Consider the following 24,169-nt stretch of genomic DNA (forward strand, 5'->3'; position numbering starts at 1 on the left):
GCTGTACACATTTGACTAGTGGGGGGAGGGGGAGCCGACTGACCACTTTCCTCAACCAATGACGATAACGCAGGCCCTTTAGCCCAAAGCTCAGCAGCTAGTGTTTACCAACATCTCACCAAACATCCCTCTGCTTACTGACTGGAGGAAGAAAACTTATAGAGGCAGCTCAGTTCAAAAAAGGCAGAGCATCCCTTTATGGTAGAAAGAGGCCATCTCACCTTCCATCTACCACACCCATGTTTCCCCATGAAATCCCATTCAAATCTACTGGCTACATTCATATGAAAGGATTTAGTTGATACTTTCTACCTAAAAAGCAATTCATTAATGAGGCCTGACCATCAAGCTTGTCAGTCGAGAGGCTCAAATAAATGGCAGCACTGGCCACAGGGCCGGGGGTGACCACCAGAGGTGGGGAGACGTCCAGGTGCTCGTCTGTGCCGCTCACCTGTATGCCGATGGAGGAGAGTTTTCTGCGGGGCACGGGCTCAACGTGGGGCTCGTCTGCGGTCAGGCCGCCCTTGACCCGCTCATTGTGGGCCTGGGGGACGGCGGTGGAGGTGGAGGTGGAGGTGGAGGTGGAGGTGGAGGTGGAGACGGCGGTGGCGACGGAGGTGCGCGCCTCCGGCGGGGAGATGACGGTGGCGGTGGGGAGGCCGGCCGGCGGGTCGCGCGGGGCGGTCACGGGGAGCTGCTGGGGCCGCGGCCCTTTGGCGAGGCTGCTGGCCCGCGTGCTGTCCAAGCTGTCCGAGGAGTTGCTGTGGCCCGACTGGCTGTTGGCCTCGCTCTTGCGCTCCAGGTGGCCGTCCAGGTAGCCGTCCTGCGCAGACTCGGTGCTGCTCTGCACCGTCACGGAGATGAAGGGCTTGGAGGTGGTGCGCGGCGGCACGGGCGGAGGGGCCACCTTCTTACAGGTGGTTATGCAGGTAGAGACTGCAGGAGGGACACAGAGACAGAGAGGGACAGGGTTAACATTTGAAACCTATTAGAGACCACAGCCTTCAGACATGAGCCTGTTGATAAACCACACAGGGTAAACATGTCAATAAACACGGCTTACACCATCACATTCAAACAAACCCACCAATACTCTCCTAACACCACTCCTTTAGGATAGAAAGAGGAGAGGAGGTAAACATAAAGAGAAAATCTAACTCACACAGAGAGAGAGGGATGTATTCGGAACAGAACAGACCATTGCCCATCTTTAACAGGAAGCGGAGAGTAACCACACAAATACAAACACGAGGCAGCCTTTAAACGGTGGACCCTACCCCTAGCCGTGAGTGTACACAACTGGGCGTGACCTGGAGAGAGAGAGAGCGCATCCTGCCACGCTAAAGACCTGAGTAATTTGATTCCAATGAAAATGCCCGACAATTAGATACATAATGCAATTCTGAACACACAGGAAACACAGCCCAGCAGCTGATAGTTGAGAGAACCTCTTTATCAGACACACACACACACACACACACACACACACAGATAGGCAGAGTGCATATGTCCGTGGCTTCTAAGTGAATCAAGAGATTCATTCATTACGTACAGTGCATTCTGGGAAAGACGGCAAATGGACAGTCGACAGGAAACGCAGACAATTAGCGGCTGGCTTTCGGGACGTCTTACCTTGTTAGTGTGTGTGTGTGTGTGTGTGAGACAGAGAGAGAGAGAGAGAGGGAGAGAGAGAGTGAGACAGTGCTTCAGAGAGAGCGCAGCAGGGTCTCTGAAAGTCAAGAGCTTTCCTCCCACTGGAACGGCTGAGGCAGTGCGAGCACTGCTCTACTCTCCGCTCTCTTTCAATCCCTCTTTTGTACCCTCCCTCTCTCCCTCTCTTCCCCGGTGCTCTGATCTGAGAGGGGGGTCTCCCTCTGCTCTCTGATCCTGGCCCTATAAAGCCATAACCAACTCGCCTCACACACCAACACTTACTTGCAGGCAACGTACTACTTACGTTTTAATGATCTGAAGGGCGTGCTGCTGCTTTTCACAGCCCACATGACGGCCCTCCTCGCTTCAAGAGCTCCAGGAAGCTATTCATGTCAACGTTTTTTTCACAACATCTGCATGCTGCTTTGTGTATTGACCCACAACGATCGCAAAGAGCGGAGTGCACTTTCGCCCGAGCCCCATCAACTCTCGCAATCCCGCGCACAGGAACTTCTCGAAATAAACAGATAAATAAATAAAGCATTGTTTGTCAGATTCGAGAAAGCCTCTCATTATGTGTGGCGAATCGGAGCGCCTCCGCTCCCTGCCATAAATATGGAACCGCCGCATCGCAGGGCAATCAGGCTCCTGTGCCACGGTCTGGAGAGATGCTGGAGTGGAGCGCAGATGAACAGTCATCCCTCTGTTTCTCTTACTCTCCATCTCTCGCGCTCTCTCGCTCCCTTTCTCATTTCGCCCACATCCCCGCACATAGCAAAGAACAAGGCCCTCACTGTTGAGCCGGGGCGATAGGGGAAGAGACATGTGGCCACCTAAATAATCTCCCCGCGTCACACTTAAAGAGATAGGAGGAGTGGGTGGGATCATGTCATGGTTTTCAATGGAAGACGAGAGGAAAAGGTGCTGCTGAGTGAAACTGATCCAAAATGGAGGCTAGGGAGTCCGCCATTCTGGCTCTGCTAAATGAGCCGCCTATAAGTCCAGCGGGGCTTGTGGTGTGGAACACCCCCTCCCCCCCCGCCCCCTCCTTCCTTTATGAAGCCTCACTACCGCAACTCCTCATGGGCTTGAGGCTCTCTCATATCCTGACAATACATAACAAATTCTGCTACGCAAAATACCTCGTTTTCAAAACACGCTCTGAAGACTCAGGGGCGGAACACGAGTGAGTGCAGAGCGGCGAAGAGTGGAGAATGGGGAACATGCCTGGCTGGCCAGAATACACACGGCAGGTCTGCTCACGGCCACAGACCCTCTGCATCTGATAACAGATGCACTGCAGTGAAGCAGAAAAGTAATGGTAGGGGTGCTAAAGATGGTCATCATGATGAACGCCATCTTTCCCTCCCCTTTTCCTCTCAATCTGTGTGTGTGTGTGTGTGTGTGTGTGTACTGTATGTGTGTGAGAAAGAAAGTGAGAGTCAGGAGCCAATGTTTATGGTTTCAGTCTGTGACGCAAATACACCGCGGTGCTCATCTCTTTTTCCAGAACCACGGTTAGTTTTCCAGCCCTTATGCAGGCAGGGGTGACGGCCATGAGCGCCATAAAGAATGTGTGTGTGTGTGTGTGTGTGTGTGTGTGTGTGTGTGTGTATGCATTACATTAGCGTGTTTAGGAGTGTTTTTATGCAGAGGGGGCAGTGGAGGAAACTGAAGCAGTAGGGGGCTAGGGAGTAGTTTGTGTGTGTGTGTGTGTGTGTGTGTGTGTGTGTGTGTGTGTGTGGAGACAAAGGCATATTTTGGTGGATTTTGGGTGGAGCTGGCAGATGTCCCACTGAGTGTGGTCAAAAGGAAATGATGGCACACAGAGAAATCCCACTGGAATGCGAGGACTTTACGCATGTTTGTCTGCGTACGAGCATGAGTGTGTGAGACAAACGTGAGAGAGAGAGAGAGAGAGAGAGAGAGAGAGAGAGAGAGAGAGAGAGAGAGAGAGAGAGAGAGAGAGAGAGAGAGAGAGAGACACACACACACACAGTGAACTTAAGTGCCATGAGTTCTGACTGAGCAAGCCCCAGCCACGTGTTTACTAGCATTTGTTCCAGAGGGACCTCAGAGAAATTCTTGGCCTGATGTTTTACAGCACTAAAAATACAAGTCCCCTATTTTGAGGTGACTCCTCAGACTCACCTCTTTCCCACATGACTTTTTTTGGCCTCAATTCCCCCATAAAGAAACCTCTGCTATAACGAACAAAACTGATGTACCTCAATTAAGCTCTTAAAAGTGTTTGTTGGCTGCTGTTTTAATGCGGACCAACGCCACTGTGTGTGTGTGTGTGTGTGTGTGTGTGTGAGATCCTTTTTACACCCACTCGCTCCTCTCTCTCTGCGCAACGGGTCATAAATCTGTGTGGCTTCGCAGAAGGGATTTGTTTCCCCTGCTTTAGAAAACAAGCCTTGAGCAAACATGTGAGAGAGATCCTGGCAAACACAGCAGGACAAAAGGGAGGCTGTTCCAAACGGGAGTGCTGTAACAGCAACTCATGAACTTATGGCAGTGACGTAGCCTCCCCCAAAAACACACACACACACACACACACACACACACACACACACACACACACACACACACACACACACACACACACACACACACACACACTAGAACATGACTATCTAAAAACTCTTTGTCAAGGCCAGAGGACGATCTGCCAGCAATTCCACGCATACCTGGAGTGAATGAGTGAGAACATCACCACAGTGTTGAGATACCATCAGCGTGACAGACCTCGAGGCAAGACTTCTCCAATGCCAGCAAAGCCCTGGGAACGCCAAGGTCACCATGAGACGAGCCGAAACGAAAAAAAAAAAAAAAAAAAAGAGGAGCTCTCCCGCAGTTTTGCTCGGAGCCTGACGGCCCGCTGAGAAACAGCAGCTGACGGAAAACCCGAGCGAGCTTCTCTAATGACAACTGCGTTTAGAGCTCGCTGCTGCTGATGCAGAGTTTTCTGTGCGGCCAGGAACTCATGGAACGAGTCCCAATACTGTTCACTCATAAATTCTTAATCAGGGACCTTCGTGACACTCAGGCGGTTGTCTCTTCAAAGTTTCTCTTGTGCCTACATATAGAGACAAGGTATACAGGGGACTCCCCCAACAATCTCCTGGAATGTGTGCGCCAGACCTACAAATCTGCCTGAGGGTTTTAAGTGTGAAACAAGGAGAGCCGTCAGAGAGATCAACGATAATGAGATTGTTACAAGTGTGATGATGGATAGAACTGGATTGAGGTGGCTGATTATAGGATTTGGGTAGGAAGGAACAAACAGCGGAGATGTCAGCCTTTGGGCAAATTTCCAGGCCTCAACAATACCATTACATACATGTGAGGATTTAATGAATTGGCTCCACTGACTCTATGAGTCTTAACAAAGCCGATGTGTGTGTGTGTGCTGGGTCTATAACTACGGAGGCGAGCGAGTTGCTCATGCTGACAGGGTGAGCGTCGGGGCAGACTAATGAAGAGAGTCAGCACTCACAAGGACACACACACCCGTCATGACAGACAATGGCTACAAGTTGGCTCCCGTCCAAATTCCTGTCTGCGAGTGCTTTGTGTGTGTGATTACTGTGTAAGCGTGTGGCTACAAGCACATTTGTATCTGTGTATTGTGTTTTGTGTGTGAACGTGCTGAAAGGCGTCTCCTTCCTCACTCCAAGCTCACCTCACGCCTTTCAGAAGCTCGACCATAAAAGCTAGATAAGACACTTCAGGCAACTTAAAAAAAAAAAAAGAAAAAAAGAAAAACTGAAAACCTCCCACGCGCCCTTCAGTGACGGGCCCTGTCGAGCTCTCTGATGATTACACCAGCGATAATAGCCCTCACTTCACTCCACCGCAGCTGGTCCAAGACAGACAGACTCGCCCTCTTGTCTCATGACTAACTCTTCCTGATCCACTTCATCATGTGCGCCAACAGTCCTGGCCTCCACAGCAAACAGAGCTAGCGGTCTACAGGACCGAGCCCAGTGAGTCACCTCGGCTTTCTGCGATACCTCACTTCCCTTTTCTGGTGACCAGTCCTATGACATGCCTCCCTTACTATGCCGATGACACACACGTAGAAACAAGACTCGAGAGACAGACGAGTTCTGGATTAATCCACTTATGGGGCGGCGCATGCCTCCCTTCTGCGCTCAGCTGATCACAAAGGGGCGAGAAGGTTGGCACTTGGCGAGACGCCGTGGCAGACACCGGCTGTGCCGTAATTTGTTTGAGAGGGCGTGTTGAGGTGAGCGAGGACAGCTGAACTCGAGAGAGAGAGAGTCAGGAAGTGAGGAAACAGGAAGACGCAGAGTGGGACACGAGGACGGCATGCAGACAGGAGGCCTCTAGGAAAAGGCTGCAGAGCACCAGCGCCTGAATGTCAACTCAGTTCAGCTTTGAGAAGTAGCCTGCTGTTGCGGGAGCAAGACAAAGCCTTAAAGAAACCTCCTTCAGTTCACTTGGGCCCCACGTTACCCATTCTTACTTGAATATTACCTTCTCCTGACACTAGGCCAAAGGACTGTTCTGCATCTTTTGCATATAGGTGTGCTGCACACACACGGAACTGATCACAAAATCATATGATTTCTCCATTCATCAACCTCAAAGCAGTGCTCTTTCAGTCCCAGGCATGGTGCAACTGACAGACGCCAGGCGTTTGGGGTGATAGGTCAAGGGGATGACATGAAAATGCCGTTGCGGCTCAGTGCGGGTCCGCTCCCGGTGCACCCGGCGAGCCTCAAAATCCTATTAAAGCGCAACCATGAGAACAACAGCAAACTACGGCTACAACAAACAAGCTCTTTGTTCGCCTAAGGTTTACTCCAGTGGAAGGAACTGGGCCATGGGTGTTTTGTTTTTCTGTCCCTTCTTCTTCTTCGGAGGCAAGCGAAGCTGTCCCCCTCCATCAGGAGGATGAGTGTGTCATTTTGTTTAGGGTGTGAAAGAAAGGCCTTCACGGCCATCTCCAAGACACTCACGAGGACAATGAATGAGCAAAAAAAAAAAAAAAAACACTTTCAAGGATTCAACTGGAAGCTGTAGCCTGATCAGAGCATCCAAATGTTCCCTCTGGGATGCTTACTCACACTTGCTTGTTGCGAAAGGGACCATAGCAGCATTAGTAGAGAAAGGGTGCAGCTTGCAAATCAGTTTGGGTGCAGCATTGAATGTGTGGACTCCATACTTTTTTTTAATCACTGGACTATGGAGCAGACCCGAACACATCCGTCTGTTACATAACACCCAAACGTATCGGACAGCCAACAGGGCAGCACGCGTGCACACACTCTTGGGCAAATGCACAGTGTCATAAATGCAGTGTGCTGTGGCTTCGCGGCTGTTGACAGCTCTAATGATTACTACATGAGCTGGGGCGACATGGTGAAAAGGTCCAGGAATGTCAGCAGCTCCCGCAGACGGCCATGTTGCTCCGCCGCAGCTGCCGTCAGTGGCCGCGAGCAAGCATCTCACACCTGCTCGAAACCGCTCGCTCCCCAGCACACACCAGAACTATTACACATGCACACACACACACACAAAAGAATTCACCACAGAGACACCACAACTATCCTCACTACACACACACACACACAGAACACAGACACACACACAGACACACAGACAGACACACACACACACAGACACACAGACAGCTCTCTTCACCACTATCCAGCCATCTTCAAACACTATCCAGTTTGTGGCGAAGAGCAGGCTACCTTACATAGGCTGTACCTGCTCTCTGCTGGGCGGCTTATCCGGCAATTTGCACAGCAACATAAATCAAATCCAACTGCCTCCCTCCAGGGGTTGACTGAGCTAAATAGGACGAGGCCTCTTCTCTCACTGGTGTGTGAGAGCGTGTGGCCGGCTGCTAATAGCAAGGGCGGAGTGGTGCCACGCTGCAAAAGCCATCAGATCCATCAGGCACACTGAAACTGTCACCATTTCTAAGGCCTGGGAGTGTTTTGACCACAGTGTGCTTTAAATGCAACTGTGTGTGTGTGTGTGTGTGTGTGTGTGTGTGTGTGTGTCATCTGCCAGGCCAAAAACATCTGGGAGTTTTTCACTCCACAGTGCATCACTGCAAGTGTGACCATTTTTAGAAGTGAAAGTAAAAAAAAAGGTTATGATGGCATAGCCATAAAACATTTATGGGCTAGATATTCCAAAGGTCAACAGCGGAGCGCGTACAGATTGAACATCACGGTGAATGTGTGGATGCACCATGCAGTTGACTTCGATCCTTGCAGGCCTAAGCTAGAGGCTCAAAAACCACAAGGAAGCTTACTGGAGAGAGAGAGAGAGAGTCAGCCTTTCAGCCGGCAGGACAAAGAATGTCTCTGACGTCCGAGAGACCTTCAAGATCTCAGCCAAGCAAACTAAATAACAGACTGTGATCGAAAAGGAGCTTAGCTTCAGAAGGGCGTCTCGCTAATGACGCAAAACAACTTCGAAACTTGAAACTTTTAAAAACCCTATAAGACCTCCACAGTGGCATGGTCGCCAAGTGAGCTAAGTGACCAGAAATGAGAACGTAGGGAAGTCACTCTCCTCCTTGGCCTTATCAATTCTTCCGCCTCAGTGAACAGTGCTCATCCCATTTAGACTGGGATCTCTAAACTCTAATCACTGAATTCTATCTAATAACAAGGTCCCGGGGGTTTCACAGAAAGCTTCACCCAAATGTATCCTGCAGTGGGAGGGAAGAGGGGGGAAGGGGGTTGTGGGGACATTCTGACTATTTAGAAATTTAGGTCATCAACCCTGTACTAAAGAGCTTTTGTGGGTTTCCCTCACAGAGACCAAGTCATTGTTACATTATTTTTTATTAAAAAAGTAAACAAATGCATCTGTGAGCTAGAATTAACAACTCTTATCCTGAATAAGCTATAAGTGAGGCATTCGACTTATAAAACTGAGTGCATTAACATTGTTATGCAAATTATTTTTGCTATGACAAGTCATGTAACCTCAGGGCTATATATGGGCCAATAGCTTTTGCATTTGCACCGATGAGAACCAAGTTAGAGCAACAGACAACCTGATAGCCACCAACGTGATAAATCAAACACGAACAGCTGCAGTAGGTAGCTGAGCACTTCGGTGCTACAGGAGTGGTTCCAGACTGGGTTTGCTGCGGAGGCATACCATCAATATCCACAGTTTTCAAGTGTTTAGCGAAGAGCCCCAAAACTCGCTCAGATTAGAGGATTAGCCCGTGCCTTACTCCCATTCTCTACCAGGGGCAAATAGTGACATTTTTCTAGGCTAAAAACACCACGGTGCTTAGCTGCTGTGTGACGGCTGCTACGTGAATATTCTGTGGCGTCCAAGAGCCTTAAGCCCCATCACACTGTGTACACGGTTTCAGAGTACTATATGCAAATGCAGCTCACTGACTGAAACTGGCATGACTCTTGAGGTCAATGACATCTTTTGTTTTGTCTAGGACTGGATAAAAGACACACAATCATTAGATATCAAAATGTTTTCTCGAGCCATTTCCCAATGAATACTATCTAGAATAGCATAATGTTTTGTTTTTACAGCAAAAACTACATATAGACATGAAACATGTAGATAATATGCTGCCCTCGTATGCTACAAAGCCCCCAAAGAGTACAGGACTGTAATTTAGCCAGAGAAATGACAAACATTGCCGTTTTACAGGATAATCCAGCCTAAGATGTCTCAAAGCCCAACTTCCTACAGGCAACCATATGGAGCTCTAAGTGCAGCCTACATGTTGGAAATACATGAAATCGGACTGCTTGTACTTACTGTACACTGGAAATAACTCCGCTGAACATGAAGTCCATTTAAAGGCTACAGCGTTTGGTGTCTGAGTTACAGATATACAGTACTACACGGAATACTATTTTCAAAAGATAAATGGACCAACTATATGTACACACACACGCACATATATATAGATACATAAAGTTTGGTTCATGCGGCAAGCGAAAAGTTGTCAGGCCGGTCAGAATGCTTCATCAGCCTTTTTTGTTGACACTTTAAGCTTGCACTTTAAGCAACATTGGTAACCATAGAAATGGTGGTTTGGTAAATTGAGAAGCGACTTTTGTCCTGTTCGCCTCTGTCCCCCCACCCCACTCCTTTTGTACAAGGCATTACACTCTGCCAGACAGCAAAGAGCTTTCTCTCCATCGCTCACACTCTTGCTCACTCGATCCCGGTTGAACTCAGTCATCCTGCAGCAGGGGTCCAAAGCCCTGCCAACAGTCTGTGCCTTTAAGTACACACACACACACACACACAGAGACAGAGAAAGAGAGAGAGACACAGAGAGAGAGAAGCTGACCCTATTTGAGCATTTAAACCACAAATACAGACCTAAGTAACTGGCACACATCCACACCCTCTTATTCACTCACAACTTCCCGGTCTCATTTCGCCAAAAAAATACACACAAAGAAACACTACTCTACCATACACTGACGCTACACTACATCACCATCTGTCTCAGCTCCAACACTAAGGGACAACAGACACCCACAAGCGCTGAGCATATGCTTTCTTCCAAAGCATTTTTGTGTGTGTAAATGTCACTGCCACAATGTGCTATTCTGAGAGGTTGTTGCATTAACTCTACCAACAATGAATGTGATGGGAATCCTTCCTGTAAATATCAAACACATAACACCCGTAAAACAAAACTACAGCCCATACCTATAGCTCCTTTGCTTTTAAAACATTAAAACCATGTTTTACAGCAAATATTACTTATTTGCAGTGAATTTAATTACCATCTCCACAACAGTCTTCTGGCAAATCAAGTCTCTATTACTGTGGGAATGACGTGTCCAATAATCTGCTCTGGAACCACATAGCCCTTCAAAAAGTTCCTAGGTTTTACATTTCCTTAACACTGGCTCGACAAAATCAGCATTCGCATAGCTTCACACATGGGATTTTGTGCATCACTGACTTAAAATGAAGAAATTCTAATTTCATAACTTAGCAACGGTGCAACCATGGTGACTAAAGGCAGCACCTAAGCAGTCACCTCTCGTTTCAGACAGGCAAGCTGTTATCCTGGTAACGCATGGTGAGAGATTACATGTTGCAAGCATGACAGCAGCAGAGTACTTCAGCTCAGCACACACTCGAAGTCAAGGCTTGCTCAATATTTCATTTGTTCTGTGGGGTGCACAGGATGTTGAGATGCCATAAGTGCTTGAGAGAAGATGGCCCTTAGAAACCTGCACACACTCTAAAGCTGAACTGGAGATGTCAGAGAGGCTCTAGGGAATTAATGTTCTTCCGCTAAGTTACTGATGGCGTGCGGAACACATAATAATATAACCGATAGCTTCCTGAAGAGTATCCAACCAAGGCAACAAACTGCTGATGTTGCACGCTATACGCTCCTGCATAGATTGTGTTGCTCACGTGCTGTAATAAAAATAAGATTTATGCATTTATTCAGCCAGCAGCCTTTGAGATTATTGTTTTAAAATAAATGCAGCATCCACATACTGTCCACTTTCGATGTGTGGAAATGACTACAGGAAGGCACCAGTAAAAGTAGCAAGCCTCTGGAGTGCAGACACTCCTGATTTGAATGTTTCTTTTTAAAGCATTGTAGTCCTTTTGAACTCTGTCAGTGAGAAATCTTATTGCAAATCCATAACAGATATGCAACAACAACACCAAATATCGCATGAAAACTACAAATCTGCTGACCCAGATAAATACATGAATGGATGAAGCTGGGAACTTTTGCACATCTCCAGATTAGCAACTTGGCCACGCTACGTGGGTCAAAGGAGGCAACATTACGTTGCTCTTGGCAACAAGAATGATCTACCACCATACAGAAAAACTGAGGCCATTTTATTATCTTGGGTCACTATGAAACAAAACACATTGTCCTTTTCCTGCCTTGATGGACACTGAACAAATTATTCGGCCTAAGTTCCACAAGAAAGTACAGTGTTACAAAGTAGTAGGATTTTGACTTACAAAGGACCAACCATATTGTTGAATCGTTCAAATAATTTTAACTTGTGTGGTTTGGCATTTTCACAGCTTAACGTGAACACAGCTAATGCAATTTAGAGCAACTGTCAAAGTTCAAAGACTTCATTAGCCACCAGGAACCAAGTTTCCAAACTTCAATGCAAACAAAACCCACATTCCAGGCAGGTGTATACATTTCGCGCACGAGACGAGGTTATGCTGTGTCTCCTTAAACTGCGCAAGGTCTTCAAGTGCAAAACATTTACTAAAAACGGCAACATGGTTATTAAAAGAATATTGCTCATTCGATACACTCACCATGCCTTCCCGATAGTCTTTATTTAACATTACACCAAAATAACGCTCGCGGAATCCATTTACTCAGCTCAGATAGAAGAGCTTTATGTCCTCATTAACAGCAATAGCGACTGTTTAAAGTCTGGGTTGTCCCGTAGCCGGGTATGTTTTGTTGAGTCTAGAACAGAGACTTCTGACTCTATTGCCGGGTGTAGGGCGTGTAGCACTAAACGAGGCGTGGCGCCGAGTGGAGAGAGCGCCGCTAAGTGGCTAGCATTGGGCAGTGGGTCAAGTGGATGCCAACAGTATTTGTCCATACACAAATAACCAGTGCATCTCATCCAAAACAGTGGTCTAGTTCGTGACCTTGACCCTGATATAATGCCCGCTAGCTCGGTGTCTATGTTGTGTATATTTAGCGTCTTCATGACCACCACCTAGCTTTGCTTGCGCGTATGGTTTTAGCGACAACACAGTGACAGTAAAGCTGGAGTTGCCCTCCTATCGTGTTCTAGGATCCACAGGCAGAAGTACATAAGCTAACTCGCTAGCCTCTCTGTTTCTACTAGCCGGGTGGCAGCACGTTTCATCTCATTCTCTACCGTTAACCAACGTGCAGCACTCACATGCAGAGCGAACGAGTGCGATCAACCATTACCTGGCTTACTTACTGACAACTGAATTAGATCAACCCCTACTGAAAGCTGTTTTAAGTCGGAGTCTGTATCGTGAAAGACACAAACACCTTTCCGAAAGCAACATGATTTAGATGACCATTGTCAGGGAAACAAAACAATGTCCACTACCGGACGAGCAGCAGGTACTTCTTCGCCCCTGGAAAGTAGAGACATCTGTCACGAGCTAATAGCGATCGAGGCTTAATGAGTGTGTTAGCACTGCGGAGGCGATTACCGATGTATAGGTACAAACAATAGTGTGGGTTGCTAGTAGCAGCCTTAATGGTAACGTTACCAGCATCATTTAGCCACTGGAGGCGGGGAATTTACCAAATCCAAGAAATTTCCTCTCCACGTTGTCTGATGATCAGATACGGCTGTGAAATCTCTTCATTCTTTCGCTGGTCGATTTAACTGCCACGTCGATCTCACAACCAAATCATGTTAGCGTTTCCAGAGAGAACAGTGATTATTTTCAGATGTAATACTGCCATTAATCGTTATTTCCGACACATCTTGGTCACCGTGGTACACGTCGCGGAAAGAAAGGATCCTGATGGATACGCCCTCGATTGCATTTATTGGAGTAATATTTGAGGCATTAACAGCCAGCTGGAATCCCATTGGAACATCGGCCTTTCTGTCATCGTAAATCGCGGGTTTGATTCGTTGACAGTGTGATTGACCCTGCCTTAAAATCTGTCATGGTCGATGCAACACCCATGTAATACCGTTAAACCCGCCCTGTCTGACGTGATTGTGTGTGAGAGAGCGTGCGTGCTCGTGCTTGTATGTGCGCGTGCGTGTTAACGTGTGTGAGGCAGTGACAAAAAAAAAAGAAAAAAAAGGGAGGGAGGAATGAATAGCTGACAGCGTTGAGGAAAATACACATAAAGATATTTCACTTTGTTATTTCAATATTTCTCAACTACAATATCATACGTTTTACATTCCCCCTCAACTCATAGCCTATGTAGGCCTATTTAAAAAGAGGAATATTGTAAAATTGTTTAAGTGCTCAGACAGTCTCTCTCACCCCCCTTCTCTTTCTGCCCCAGCATCTCTACACATGCACACACACGCCTTTGCTTGGGCCTTTAGGCTACCATGGTATTGATTTGAGCTCTACCAGTTCATCATCATCATCATCATCATCATCGTCATCATCAGGTTCTGTTCCCCACAGCAGGCCAGAACAACTCAACATCAACATCACTTCATATCACTCCTCTGGTATGATACTCAATTTAGTCATGTAGATACTTTTCCTATTCCATCGATTATACATCCACATGAGTCTACAGGGAAAAATGTGTAAAGGGCCATTCCACAGAAAATGTACTTTTCACAACGCCAATGAAATGCCTTGGTATTTGTATAATGTGAACGATGACATTGATTTTGTTGTGCATTTTTCACAAACATTCTTCAGCAAAAATAGCAAATGCTCAAATTTCATATAATCAACATCATACCGTACCATTACAGTTTATTGGCGCAAAATAGTTTTCTGTGGAATTGCCCTGATATACCAACCAGTAGTATTAAGAAATATAACCCATCCTTCTACATTACCTGAAAACCTCTTTTGGATAACTCTAAAAAGCTAAAAAAATAATAAATCACACAGTGCTGAAGTGTGAGGTATGCAGAAAAATACATTTCAGGATAAGATTTCTTTCCAAACTCCAACAAAAATCATCAGTAAATCTGACTCCAGATTACTAATATTTTAAGAATATGTTACAAAATGTTCTACTCACCAGTGCTGGAACTGTAGGTCCGTACAGTGGTGGCAGTCGGCGGAGGTGAATCGGAGTCTACTGAGGCCGTGTCGTCATCCTGGGAACAGCCAGCCTGGATAGCCCGGAGGTAACTATGGCTACGGGAGCGGAAGCACGTGGGCATGGGTAGATCAGGAGGCTCCTCTGCCCGGGAGTGGGAGCGAGCGTGGGGGTGTGAGTGGGAGTGGGAGTGGGGGTGGGTCTCGCCAAACACCGACTCTGAACACGACTCCTCACCATAGCGGTGGCTCAGCTCCATGTCCCGCACCTGGAGGAATAGTGACAGGTTAGCGTGGGTCGCTGCGAGAGTGGAGCAGGTCCTGAATCTGGCATGGCAGGAGGAGACGGCACAGGGCATAATGGCTGCTGCTGCTGCTGCTGCTGCTTTGTCTCTGCACTGAATTGAGCATCCTTGGGGCATCTGACTGGACATGTGAGAGTTGACTAGTAGAGCATGCTCTGTTCTCAGCTCTGAGTTACAGGAAAGGGGGAAGGCGCTGACCATTTAAATTTTTTAGGCGCTTAAAACATACACAGGTGTATCCTTATCAGGCCTCATGACACACAATGTTTTCAGTCAATAGTGTACTACTGGCTCCACTTGAAGTGCGTACACAGACATAATCACAGTCACCTCAGATCCAAATACGACAATATCAATAAGGAATGCATGTGTATGTGTTTTAGTGTGTTTTGACAGTCCCATCAATGTGTCTGTCAGTATAGGGTCTATATGTGTAGTATAAGTGTGCCATTGCCCTTAGATGCACCTGTGGGGAGGATTTGGTGTGGGCGCAATAAATCAGGCCACATGGCTATGCAGTAGGAGAGGACCTCCTAATTAGGCTGGCACAAGTAATGGATGAGGTGGACCATGTCATGGTGTAGACAGTTTACATTAATGGATACCGGTTATAATCTGAACAAATAAAAGCATAATTATGAGACTAACAATACAAAAAACAACCTCTTCAAAATGTCAGTCTTCATGTAGGCAGTCGAAAGGAAATGCTAAAGAGAAATGCTTAGAAATGGCAGATTGTCACTTCTAAAAGGTCATTAACTGAAAAGAGGACTGAGTGGAATTGTCTGTATGGCATTTGTTTTATGGCATCAGCACCGACCTCAGTATGAAAGTAATTAGAGTGACGAGTCCCACATCAATTACGTATTTATTTTCTGATACATGTCAGATGGGCACTGCACTTCAAACCTATTAAAAAGAAAGTTACCGGCATTTTGGCCGTGACCTAAAGAAATCTGATAGGGCCCTTGTAATTACAGTTTATCTGCCGAGGCGTCAGTTTCCTCAGAGGATGAGCTCTAGAGATGGACAAGCCTAACAGGAGATAACATTGAAACGGAGCCCGAGAAAGCAGGCTGGCTGATTACACTGGGTGACTCTAGATTGTGTGGGGGACAGCTGACACACTAGAAAAACAGATGCCAGCGGAAATAGAGGTAGGAGGAGAGAGATGAGAAATATATCGAGAAGGAACCGTAAAGAAAACCGTTCAGAATTTCATAATAGGGCCCAATGTGACTAGCTGGAAAATGATGTGTTTAAGTATTAAAGAAAAGGCCTACTGATCTCATTTTGGAACTTTAACACATAATATGATGACACAGAGGAGACACTATAAATGTTAGAATGATGCACGCTGTGGGATCATAGATTGACTTATCATAAGAGATAATATGTAAACATATTACATAACATGTAGGCTAACCAGTGCCTGTAACGTAACTGTTGTGCTGTGCACTCCTTAGGCATAGTCCAGCAGCACAGAGGACTCAGCTGTCACATATCATCATGTCACAAACAGACAAACTGCCACCATGGAGTTCAGTACAAGCAGTTTAGTGGGCACAGAACACTGCAGTGCCTTTGCATGTATGATAAGAAGATCACACAGCAGTGATCAGGGCTCCTTGGGGCACTGTAACACATCTGAGACGACCTTGAACGATTGAACTGTTCTTGTTTGCCCTTGACAGACGTTGAGAGATGAACCCTTTGAATGGAAGCGGGGAGAGATGTGATATGATTTGTAATCACTGGGACAACCCTGTGGATGAAAAGGTAATGGTTTCCATTATGGGGATGAATGGGGCTTTCAGTGTGCCAGTGTCACTCATGTGACGGCCACAACCTGCAGTCTATTACATCGGAGCGGCATTTCATTCAGATGCTATTCATTTCCCTCATCCACAACTTTATATCTGCTCTCTCTGTAATAATTTGCTAGCCTGAGAGAGATCATGGACCATGGACACTGTTTAAAATTGATGTGGTTAATTCCTGGGCTTATCCCAAATCGGTTATGGAAATGTAACCGGTGTGCAGATTCATACAGCTGTGCCTTTATAGGCAAGAGGGTGAACAGCTTTCATGAGCAGATGGGGAATTGGTAAAAAAGGTTTATTTTTTTGCTTTTTGTAAAAACATGGTAAGAAATGATACGATTTAATGTTTGTTTTTGTTTGTACTGTTCAGATAAATCAAAATATCCCTGATGATAGAGTGGACTTTGAGTTTGTACACACAATAGTCAAGGTATTATTGCCTGACATAATGCATGTTTGCTACACCTGAAATATAGTAGTCTTAGTATTCACATGGGGTGCTGTTGTAATTTCGGATATACAGTGGGGAGAATAAGTAAGAAAAAAACACACCATGCATGGGTTCAAATACTTATTCTCCCCCACTATACACAGGAGAGGTGTATAAGAAATATTTTTACAATAGGCGGCCACACCACATTTTTCCCACAGCGGCCAATCAACAACCAATCCTATTTACCGTCAAAAACACCAACAAAAAACCTTTGTGAGCAAAAATCACCAACTACACATCACCAACAGAACAGTCTTCAAGAGCATTTAACTGCAGTTACAGTATTAACACACCATTGACACGCAAATATGAATATCATGACGATGAGGTGGATTTTGAGTTGGTACACAGTACAGACATCTAATGTGTTCTCTGTGTTTTATTGATTTTTTGGCATGTTATAGCCCCTTTCCTGCTCTGCAAGCCCAGCGTCTCTGCTCTAACTGTCAGGTGTGTGAGGCTGAGTGGTGTGTGTGGTGAGTGGTGTGTGAGGCTGAGTGGTGTGTGTGGTGAGTGGTGTCAGGTGTGTGTGGTGAGTGGTGTGTGTGGTGAGTGGTGTCAGGTGTGTGAGGCTGTATAGTGTCAGGTGTGTGAGGCTGAGTGGTGTGTATGGTGAGTGGTGTCAGGTGTGTGTGGTGAGTGGTGTCAGGTGTGTGTGGTGAGTGGTGTCAGGTGTGTGTGGTGAGTGGTGTCAGGTGTGTGAGGCTGTATAGTGTCAGGTGTGTGAGGCTGTGGTGTCAGGTGTGTGAGGCTGAGTGGTGTGTGTGGTGAGTGGTGTCAGGTGTGTGTGGTGAGTGGTGTCAGGTGTGTGAGGCTGTATAGTGTCAGGTGTGTGAGGCTGAGTGCACCTCTGACCTGGCTCATGCAGCTGCTGCGGCCCAGCGTATTGCAGCCTTGACTGAAGTCGTCGTCGTCCCAGCGGGGGAAAGGAGTTGACCCCCCAATACAGTCCAGGTTATCCAGACTACGATTCCCAGAGATCTCTCTGAGAGAGGGAAGACAACTGAGAGGAGGGGAAAAAGGAAAAACGAGGAGGACGGAAGAGGGAAACCATAGCAGGAGATAGAGGGAGAGGGAGAGAAAAAGAAAGAGAGAGAGAGAGCAGAGTCAGAGACAGAGTCAAGTTGTGTTCATGAACCCATTTGTTCACCACTTTGAACCGCGAAGAGCATGCAAAGCAAACAACCACAGGGAAAGCCACTGAATGTGAGAAGCTCATTTCCAAGCAGTGAAAATAAGGAGAGTGAGGAAACGGAACGCCATAGAGATGGAAACCAAAAGAGTGAGTGATAACAGTATAAACTCTGTTGCACTGCAGTCGCAGGAGAGATGAATTCCTGAGAAAAAGAAGAAGTTTTTTTTATCAAGTGAGGAGTGAAGCAGAAGCTCAAGTATCTACAAATGTATTATCCATCCATCCATCTATCCATCCATCCTTCCATTTATTCATCCATTCATCTATCTTGATCCATCCATCCATCAGTTCATCCATCCAACAGTTTAGCACACCATTAATCCATCCAAGCTACGTTCATCAAAGCATTCACACTGGGGGCCCCTTCATCAGGGGATCTTGTCTGTATTAGAGGCTGAAGCTGGACACAGATCTGTGAGAGGCGATGTGATTGACTCCAAATACTTCCTGCCCTTAACAACTGATTTGCCTCTTCCTTAAAAACCGACGACAAGTCCGTCCACAACAACTCTGACTGATTGAATCAGTTGTTCAGGGAATAAAGTAGTGGATTAGTTGTCACTAAAGACAATCTCGGGGACACTGTGAAGTGATGGCGTTTTGCAGCGTTATGTGTGACAGCGGACACAGCTGTGGTGAAAAGACAGCACTGAGCATCCGTAGCATTGACGTTTCAAAGCACATCTCGGTGGAACACTTCCCAATTAAGATAAAAGCAGGAAATTGTTCAGTAACAACAGGTATAATGTACCAGTAGACTTTTTTCAACATTAGAAGATGTCTAAACCAGAATCCCCTTTATCAGAGAATGATGTAATCAAATAATGTTTTTATTTTTTTTATTGTTTTATTTTTTTTAAATCAAGGCCATTGTCAAAGCTGAAGCCAGGGCATTGTCCTTCAGAGCATGCCAATTGCGTGGCATGGTCCAATCAGAGAGTAACGTAGACCAAAGACCAATCAGAGAGTGAGAGAGAGAGAGTGGGCGGGTCCCCATCTCTGTGTCTCTGGTTGCCTCTGATGAGCCTGACTGACCGTGGGAGCGGCCGGCCACGGAGCCACTGACCTGCCCAGCTGGTGCAGAGAGGTGACGCTCTGCAGTGGGGACCACAGCGCCTCCAGGTCCCCCTGTAACATGGAGAAATCCAGCAGCCGGCTGGAAGGGCGAGGGGCACACAGTTAGGACAAGGACGGGGAACAAAGGCTAAGGGCAGAGGCTGCGGAGCTTAGGGGAGAAAGGTGTTAGGTTAGACGGGTGCCGCCGGCCTCATAGCAGGGTTGGCAGAGGGAACATCCCGGCTCCAGGAGGTAAAAGTTCTACCACATATCTTGTGCAACCATTCACTAAATCATCTGTTTCTATTCGGCAAAACCACTAAGCCAGAGGTAATTAGTGAAATCCCCTGTATTAAACAGGTAGCACAAGTAGATTCAACACATGGTAAGACTTTCACTCTCTGAAGCCGTGATACATCTCTGCATGTTGGCGGGACGATAACAGCCCAGAAGAAAATTGCAGGCTGCCCACTACCCTAATATACAGTGAGGAGAAAATGTATTTGATACCATGCTAAAGTTGCCTAAAAAGAGGAATATAAAATCGTCATTTGACAATTGATCTTAATGTCTTAATTCAAAAATTGAGTAAAAATAAAACCGCTAAGTACGCCAATTTTCTTTGTGATGGAAGAATGTTTCGTAAATAAATAAATGTTCTTCCTAAATGCTAGGGGGAAGTAAGTATTTGACCCCCAATGTAACCCTATGGGAATTCAACACATAGGGTTAACATAGGGGCGGGCAGATTTTTATTTTTTAAGGCCAGCTATTTTATGGATTCAGGATATTATGCATCCTGATAAAGTTCCCTTGGCCGTTGGAATTAAGATAGCCCCACATCATTACATACCCTTTACCATAGCTAGAGATTGGCATGGTGCTTTTTCCAGTAGGCCTATTAGCCTGTTTGATGCTCATTGAGCTCAATGCAAATCAAACAGGCTAATAGGCCTACTGGAAAAAGCACCATGCCAATCTCTAGCTATGGTGAAGGGTATGTGATGATGTGGGGCAATTTTAATTTCAAAGGCCAAGGGAAATTTATCGGGATGCATAATATCCTAGATCCATGAAATAGCTGGCCTTTAAAAATAAAAATCTGCCTGCCCCTATGTTAACCCTATGTGTTAAATTCCCATAGGGTTACATAGGGGGTCAAATACTTCCTTCCCCTAGCATTTAAGGAAAACATTTATCTATTTACGATACATTCTTCAATCACAAAGAAAATTGGTGTCCTTGGCGGTTTGATTTGTACTAATTTTTTGAGTTAAGGCATTAAGATCAATTGTCAAATGATGATTTTATATTCCTGTTTTAGCAGGGTATCAAATACATGTGCTCCTCACTGTATATATATATATATATATATATATATATATATATATATATATTATGTAATATAATTCTATGCATTCAAAAATATTCCAGATTAGGACATACAGTAAATACACCAATTCTGACTGACGATAGCCACTTATCACACGCTTGTCAGATCAGATTAATGTAAAATAATTCTCTGTTGAACTTTTGTTTAATGAAAACGGGGACAGCCTGGACAGGTTACAGCACGGCGTGTGAGCACAGTGGGGACTGCCATCTCAAGTGTGTCCTGATGCTGCCATCTTGTGTTCCCCCACTGAACTCTACAGGGTGGAGTAGCTAGTGAGTATGGACTCACTGAGGGAACATCATGACAAATGCTAATGTATCTTTGACCCACAAAACTAGCACGCCAGGATAAATCAATGCAAATGCATCTATCATTCTACATTGGCTGTAGGGAAGTATTTTCCATTTTAATGGATGAAATGCAAGTCAGTTACAAATGCAACTCCACACCTCAAAGAGTATGATATCTGTATGCATGATCTCTTCCCCCTCATCAGTAAAGCACTATTTCTGGATAATTATTTTTTTTTTTTTTGCAACATGACCGACATTGCTTGGATTGGCAAATGTCCCTATTTGTTCTCCACCTCTAGACAGTCCCTTGCTTGATTCACACCTTCACCATTACAGATTGTGTATTTGGCTCTGTAGCAGGCTCCCTGTGTGTCTGCGCACTGTGTGTGTAATTTGTGAGGTGGTGGCAACCATGCGGTTATGTGATGGTGTGTGTGTGTGTGTGTGTGACTGTGGGTGGATGGTGTTACTGTGTATGTCCACACTTATAGCAGACGACGCGACCAAGCACAGTCCCTTTGCATATGACGCCGGTGCAATTCCTCGTCTGTTTGGAAGCATTACAAATAAGCACAGCTAGCGTAATTGCTCTAATACACAGGTCTGACCATATGTTTACGCACAGCATGCAAAGCACTCTGGGGCCACATGCATGACTAACCTCTAGTATCAGAGGTACATGTTGGCTCTACGCAACGCTCTCGTGTTGTGACTCACTAAACACCATGAGGAGACGATAAGAGGCAGCGCTCGGGGTAAACATGGCTGACCCCTGGAGGGGCTATCTGATCTGCCTGACCATTGATCTCCAGAGGGACAAATGGAGCCGGAGTGGTGTGTGTCGTTCTTTTTTCCACCTGAGCGTTGGAGTAGCATGTGGGTGGCGGCGAGGGGAGCAACCAGCAGTGCTTAATCTAATGCATGGCTAAGCACAGCACGCTCTCACCCAGAGTGCCAGCTCGCGTGTGTACATGTGTGTGTGTGTGTGTGTGTGTGTGTGTGTGTGTGTGTCTGTGTGTGTGTGTGTCTGTGTGTGTGTGTGTGTGTGTGTGTGTGTGTGTGTGTCTGTGTGTGTGTGTGTGTGTGTGTGTGTGTCTGTGTGTGTGTGTGTGTCTGTGTGTGTGTGTCTGTGTGTGTGTGTGTGGCGTGATCCGTGTGCAGTAGATTGTATTATTTTTTTGTTCAGACCTGTTTTGTGAAACATTTGTGCACAGCCCGTGTGCAGGCTGTATGGAATAATGCAGCGAGGTGTGCCGTTGTCATGGGCTCCTCCAGAGATGTGCGTGTTTAGTTCAGTCTCAGCTGACAGCCTGGCGTGGAGTTCCTGACTCTCCCCCTCTGCCTGTTTACAACCAACACCACTCTTGGCACGCGTCACACACCCTGCAGTGTACACTCTATTTGGGTGTGTTTGTATCTGTGTGTGTGTGTGTGTGTGTGTGTGTGTGTGTGTGTGTGTGTGTGTGTGTGTGTGTGTGTGTGTGTGTGGTGTGTGTGTCTTTCTCTGTGTGTATGCTTGGATGTGTGTGAGAGAGAGTGTCTATGGGTGTTTGTTGCTACAGTATTTAGGTGTTTATGTGGAAGTCTGTGTGTGAACATGTGTGTGGTGTTGTACATGTGTATCTAATATGTGTGTGTGTGGGAGCTGATTACAGAATGAGTGTGGCGTAGCTCTTACAGAGCTCTGACGTGTCTGTGTTGTTATCAGTGTGTGTGTGTGTGTGTGTGTGTGTGTTTGTGCGAGTCTTACTTTCGCGGTGGGAGCTGGTCACTGAGTGACTGCTGTGTAGCCTTTACAGAAGTTACAGAACACTGACGTGTCTATGTTGTTATCAGTGTGTGTGTGTGTGTGTGTGAGAGAGTCTTACTTTCGCGGTGGGAGTTGGTCACTGAGTGACTGCTGTGTAGCCCTTACAGAACTCTGACGTGTCTGTGTTGTTATCAGTGTGTGTGTGTGTGTGTGTGTGTGTGTGTGTGTGTGTGTGTGTGTGTGTGTGTGTGAGTCTTACTTTCGCGGTGGGAGCTGGTCACTGAGTGACTGCTGCGTAGCCCTTAGGTAGCTCTGGCGGCGTGCGGTGGTTTTGGGCGAGGGTTTGGGGCTCCCCTCCGAGTCCTCGCTGTCCTCCAGGTCGCCCATGGCCTTCACGTAGCTGCCGCTGCGCATGCGCCGGCACGGGATCTCGCCCGGACCGCTGCTGCGGCCCAGCGTGCTGTTCCAGTCCCCGCCGGACGGCGCCTGACCCAAACGCAGGACACCACAGACTTAACACCTCACTGGGCTCAAGGCAACACCAGCACAACATGTGTCCCTTTACACAAGGGCTTCAATTATATTCAATTATGTTATTATGCATTTACTGAGTCTATTTAAAATGCAGGAATCAATGATGTACTCACATATAATGGTTTATGTACTAACAGACAGTTAACATTTGTATATGTGGACTTACAATTAGATAAAAGGGTATTTGATCAAAGTGTACGTGCCAAACAGCTAAAAGTAACATTAAAACAAAGCCAACTTAATCCAAAAAAGTAACAAAGTAGAGCGTGTGAGGTACTATGCTATGCTATGCTATTTCTATGTAGCACAAACCTGAAGCCATAGTTTGTAAGGAGCGGGTCATACTTTACCCTGAGCGCTTAACTAGACCAACTCACCCAGCCACGCACCTGTAGGTATTGGCATGCCAGGTCCTGGTGGCATGACTTGGACTTGAGCATGGAGCGGTCCAGCGTGGCCGAGCCCTTCTGGCACATCTGCCTGGTCTGACCCAGGGTCAGCGTTGCCCAGGGGCCACCCCTGCCAAAGTCCCCTCCGGCCACCAACCCCCCTCCCCCTCCTCGACTGCCCAAGCTCCCGTCCCCTCCTCCTCCTCCTCCTCCTCCTCCTCCTCCTCCTCCTCCACCACCCCCTCCTCCGGGGCCCGGGAGAGCGGGCAGCCCCTGGTACTTGAGGTCGTTGTTGCTCTTGGAGGGCTTGAGCGAGTGCTCGCTGATGGTGTTGTAGCCGTGCATGAAGTACTTGGCGTTGCCCTGGGAGTCCTGCCCGGGGACCAAGCCCGCTCCCTGCCTGCCCAGGGTCATCATGGCCATGGGGTTGCGGTAGTTGCTGACCTCGTCCAGGTCGTCCGAGCTCCAGTAGCCCGACATGTTGGAGCGCGGCCGCCGCTTGGCGCCGCCCTCGCTCTTGGTGCCGCGG

General features: G+C 46.8%; 1 protein-coding gene across 1 annotated transcript in view; it reads right to left on the reverse strand.

The window, feature by feature from the left end:
- The window catches only part of dlgap4b (discs, large (Drosophila) homolog-associated protein 4b), a 39,199-nt gene that overhangs the window by 13,621 nt on the left and 1,409 nt on the right, over positions 1-24,169 (reverse strand). The window contains exons 2-8 of the mRNA XM_062545595.1: positions 23,880-24,169; positions 23,641-23,846; positions 22,977-23,203; positions 17,878-18,030; positions 14,804-14,843; positions 14,387-14,675; positions 452-936 (exon numbers count right to left, since the gene is read on the reverse strand). The exon at positions 23,880-24,169 is cut by the window's right edge and continues 296 nt beyond it. Coding sequence (XP_062401579.1) covers positions 452-936; positions 14,387-14,675; positions 14,804-14,843; positions 17,878-18,030; positions 22,977-23,203; positions 23,641-23,846; positions 23,880-24,169 — 1,690 coding nt within the window. The remainder of the gene's footprint in view (positions 1-451; positions 937-14,386; positions 14,676-14,803; positions 14,844-17,877; positions 18,031-22,976; positions 23,204-23,640; positions 23,847-23,879) is intronic.

The sequence above is a fragment of the Sardina pilchardus genome, chromosome 9, assembly GCF_963854185.1.
Source record: "Sardina pilchardus chromosome 9, fSarPil1.1, whole genome shotgun sequence".
Taxonomy (NCBI): Eukaryota; Metazoa; Chordata; class Actinopteri; order Clupeiformes; family Clupeidae; genus Sardina; species Sardina pilchardus.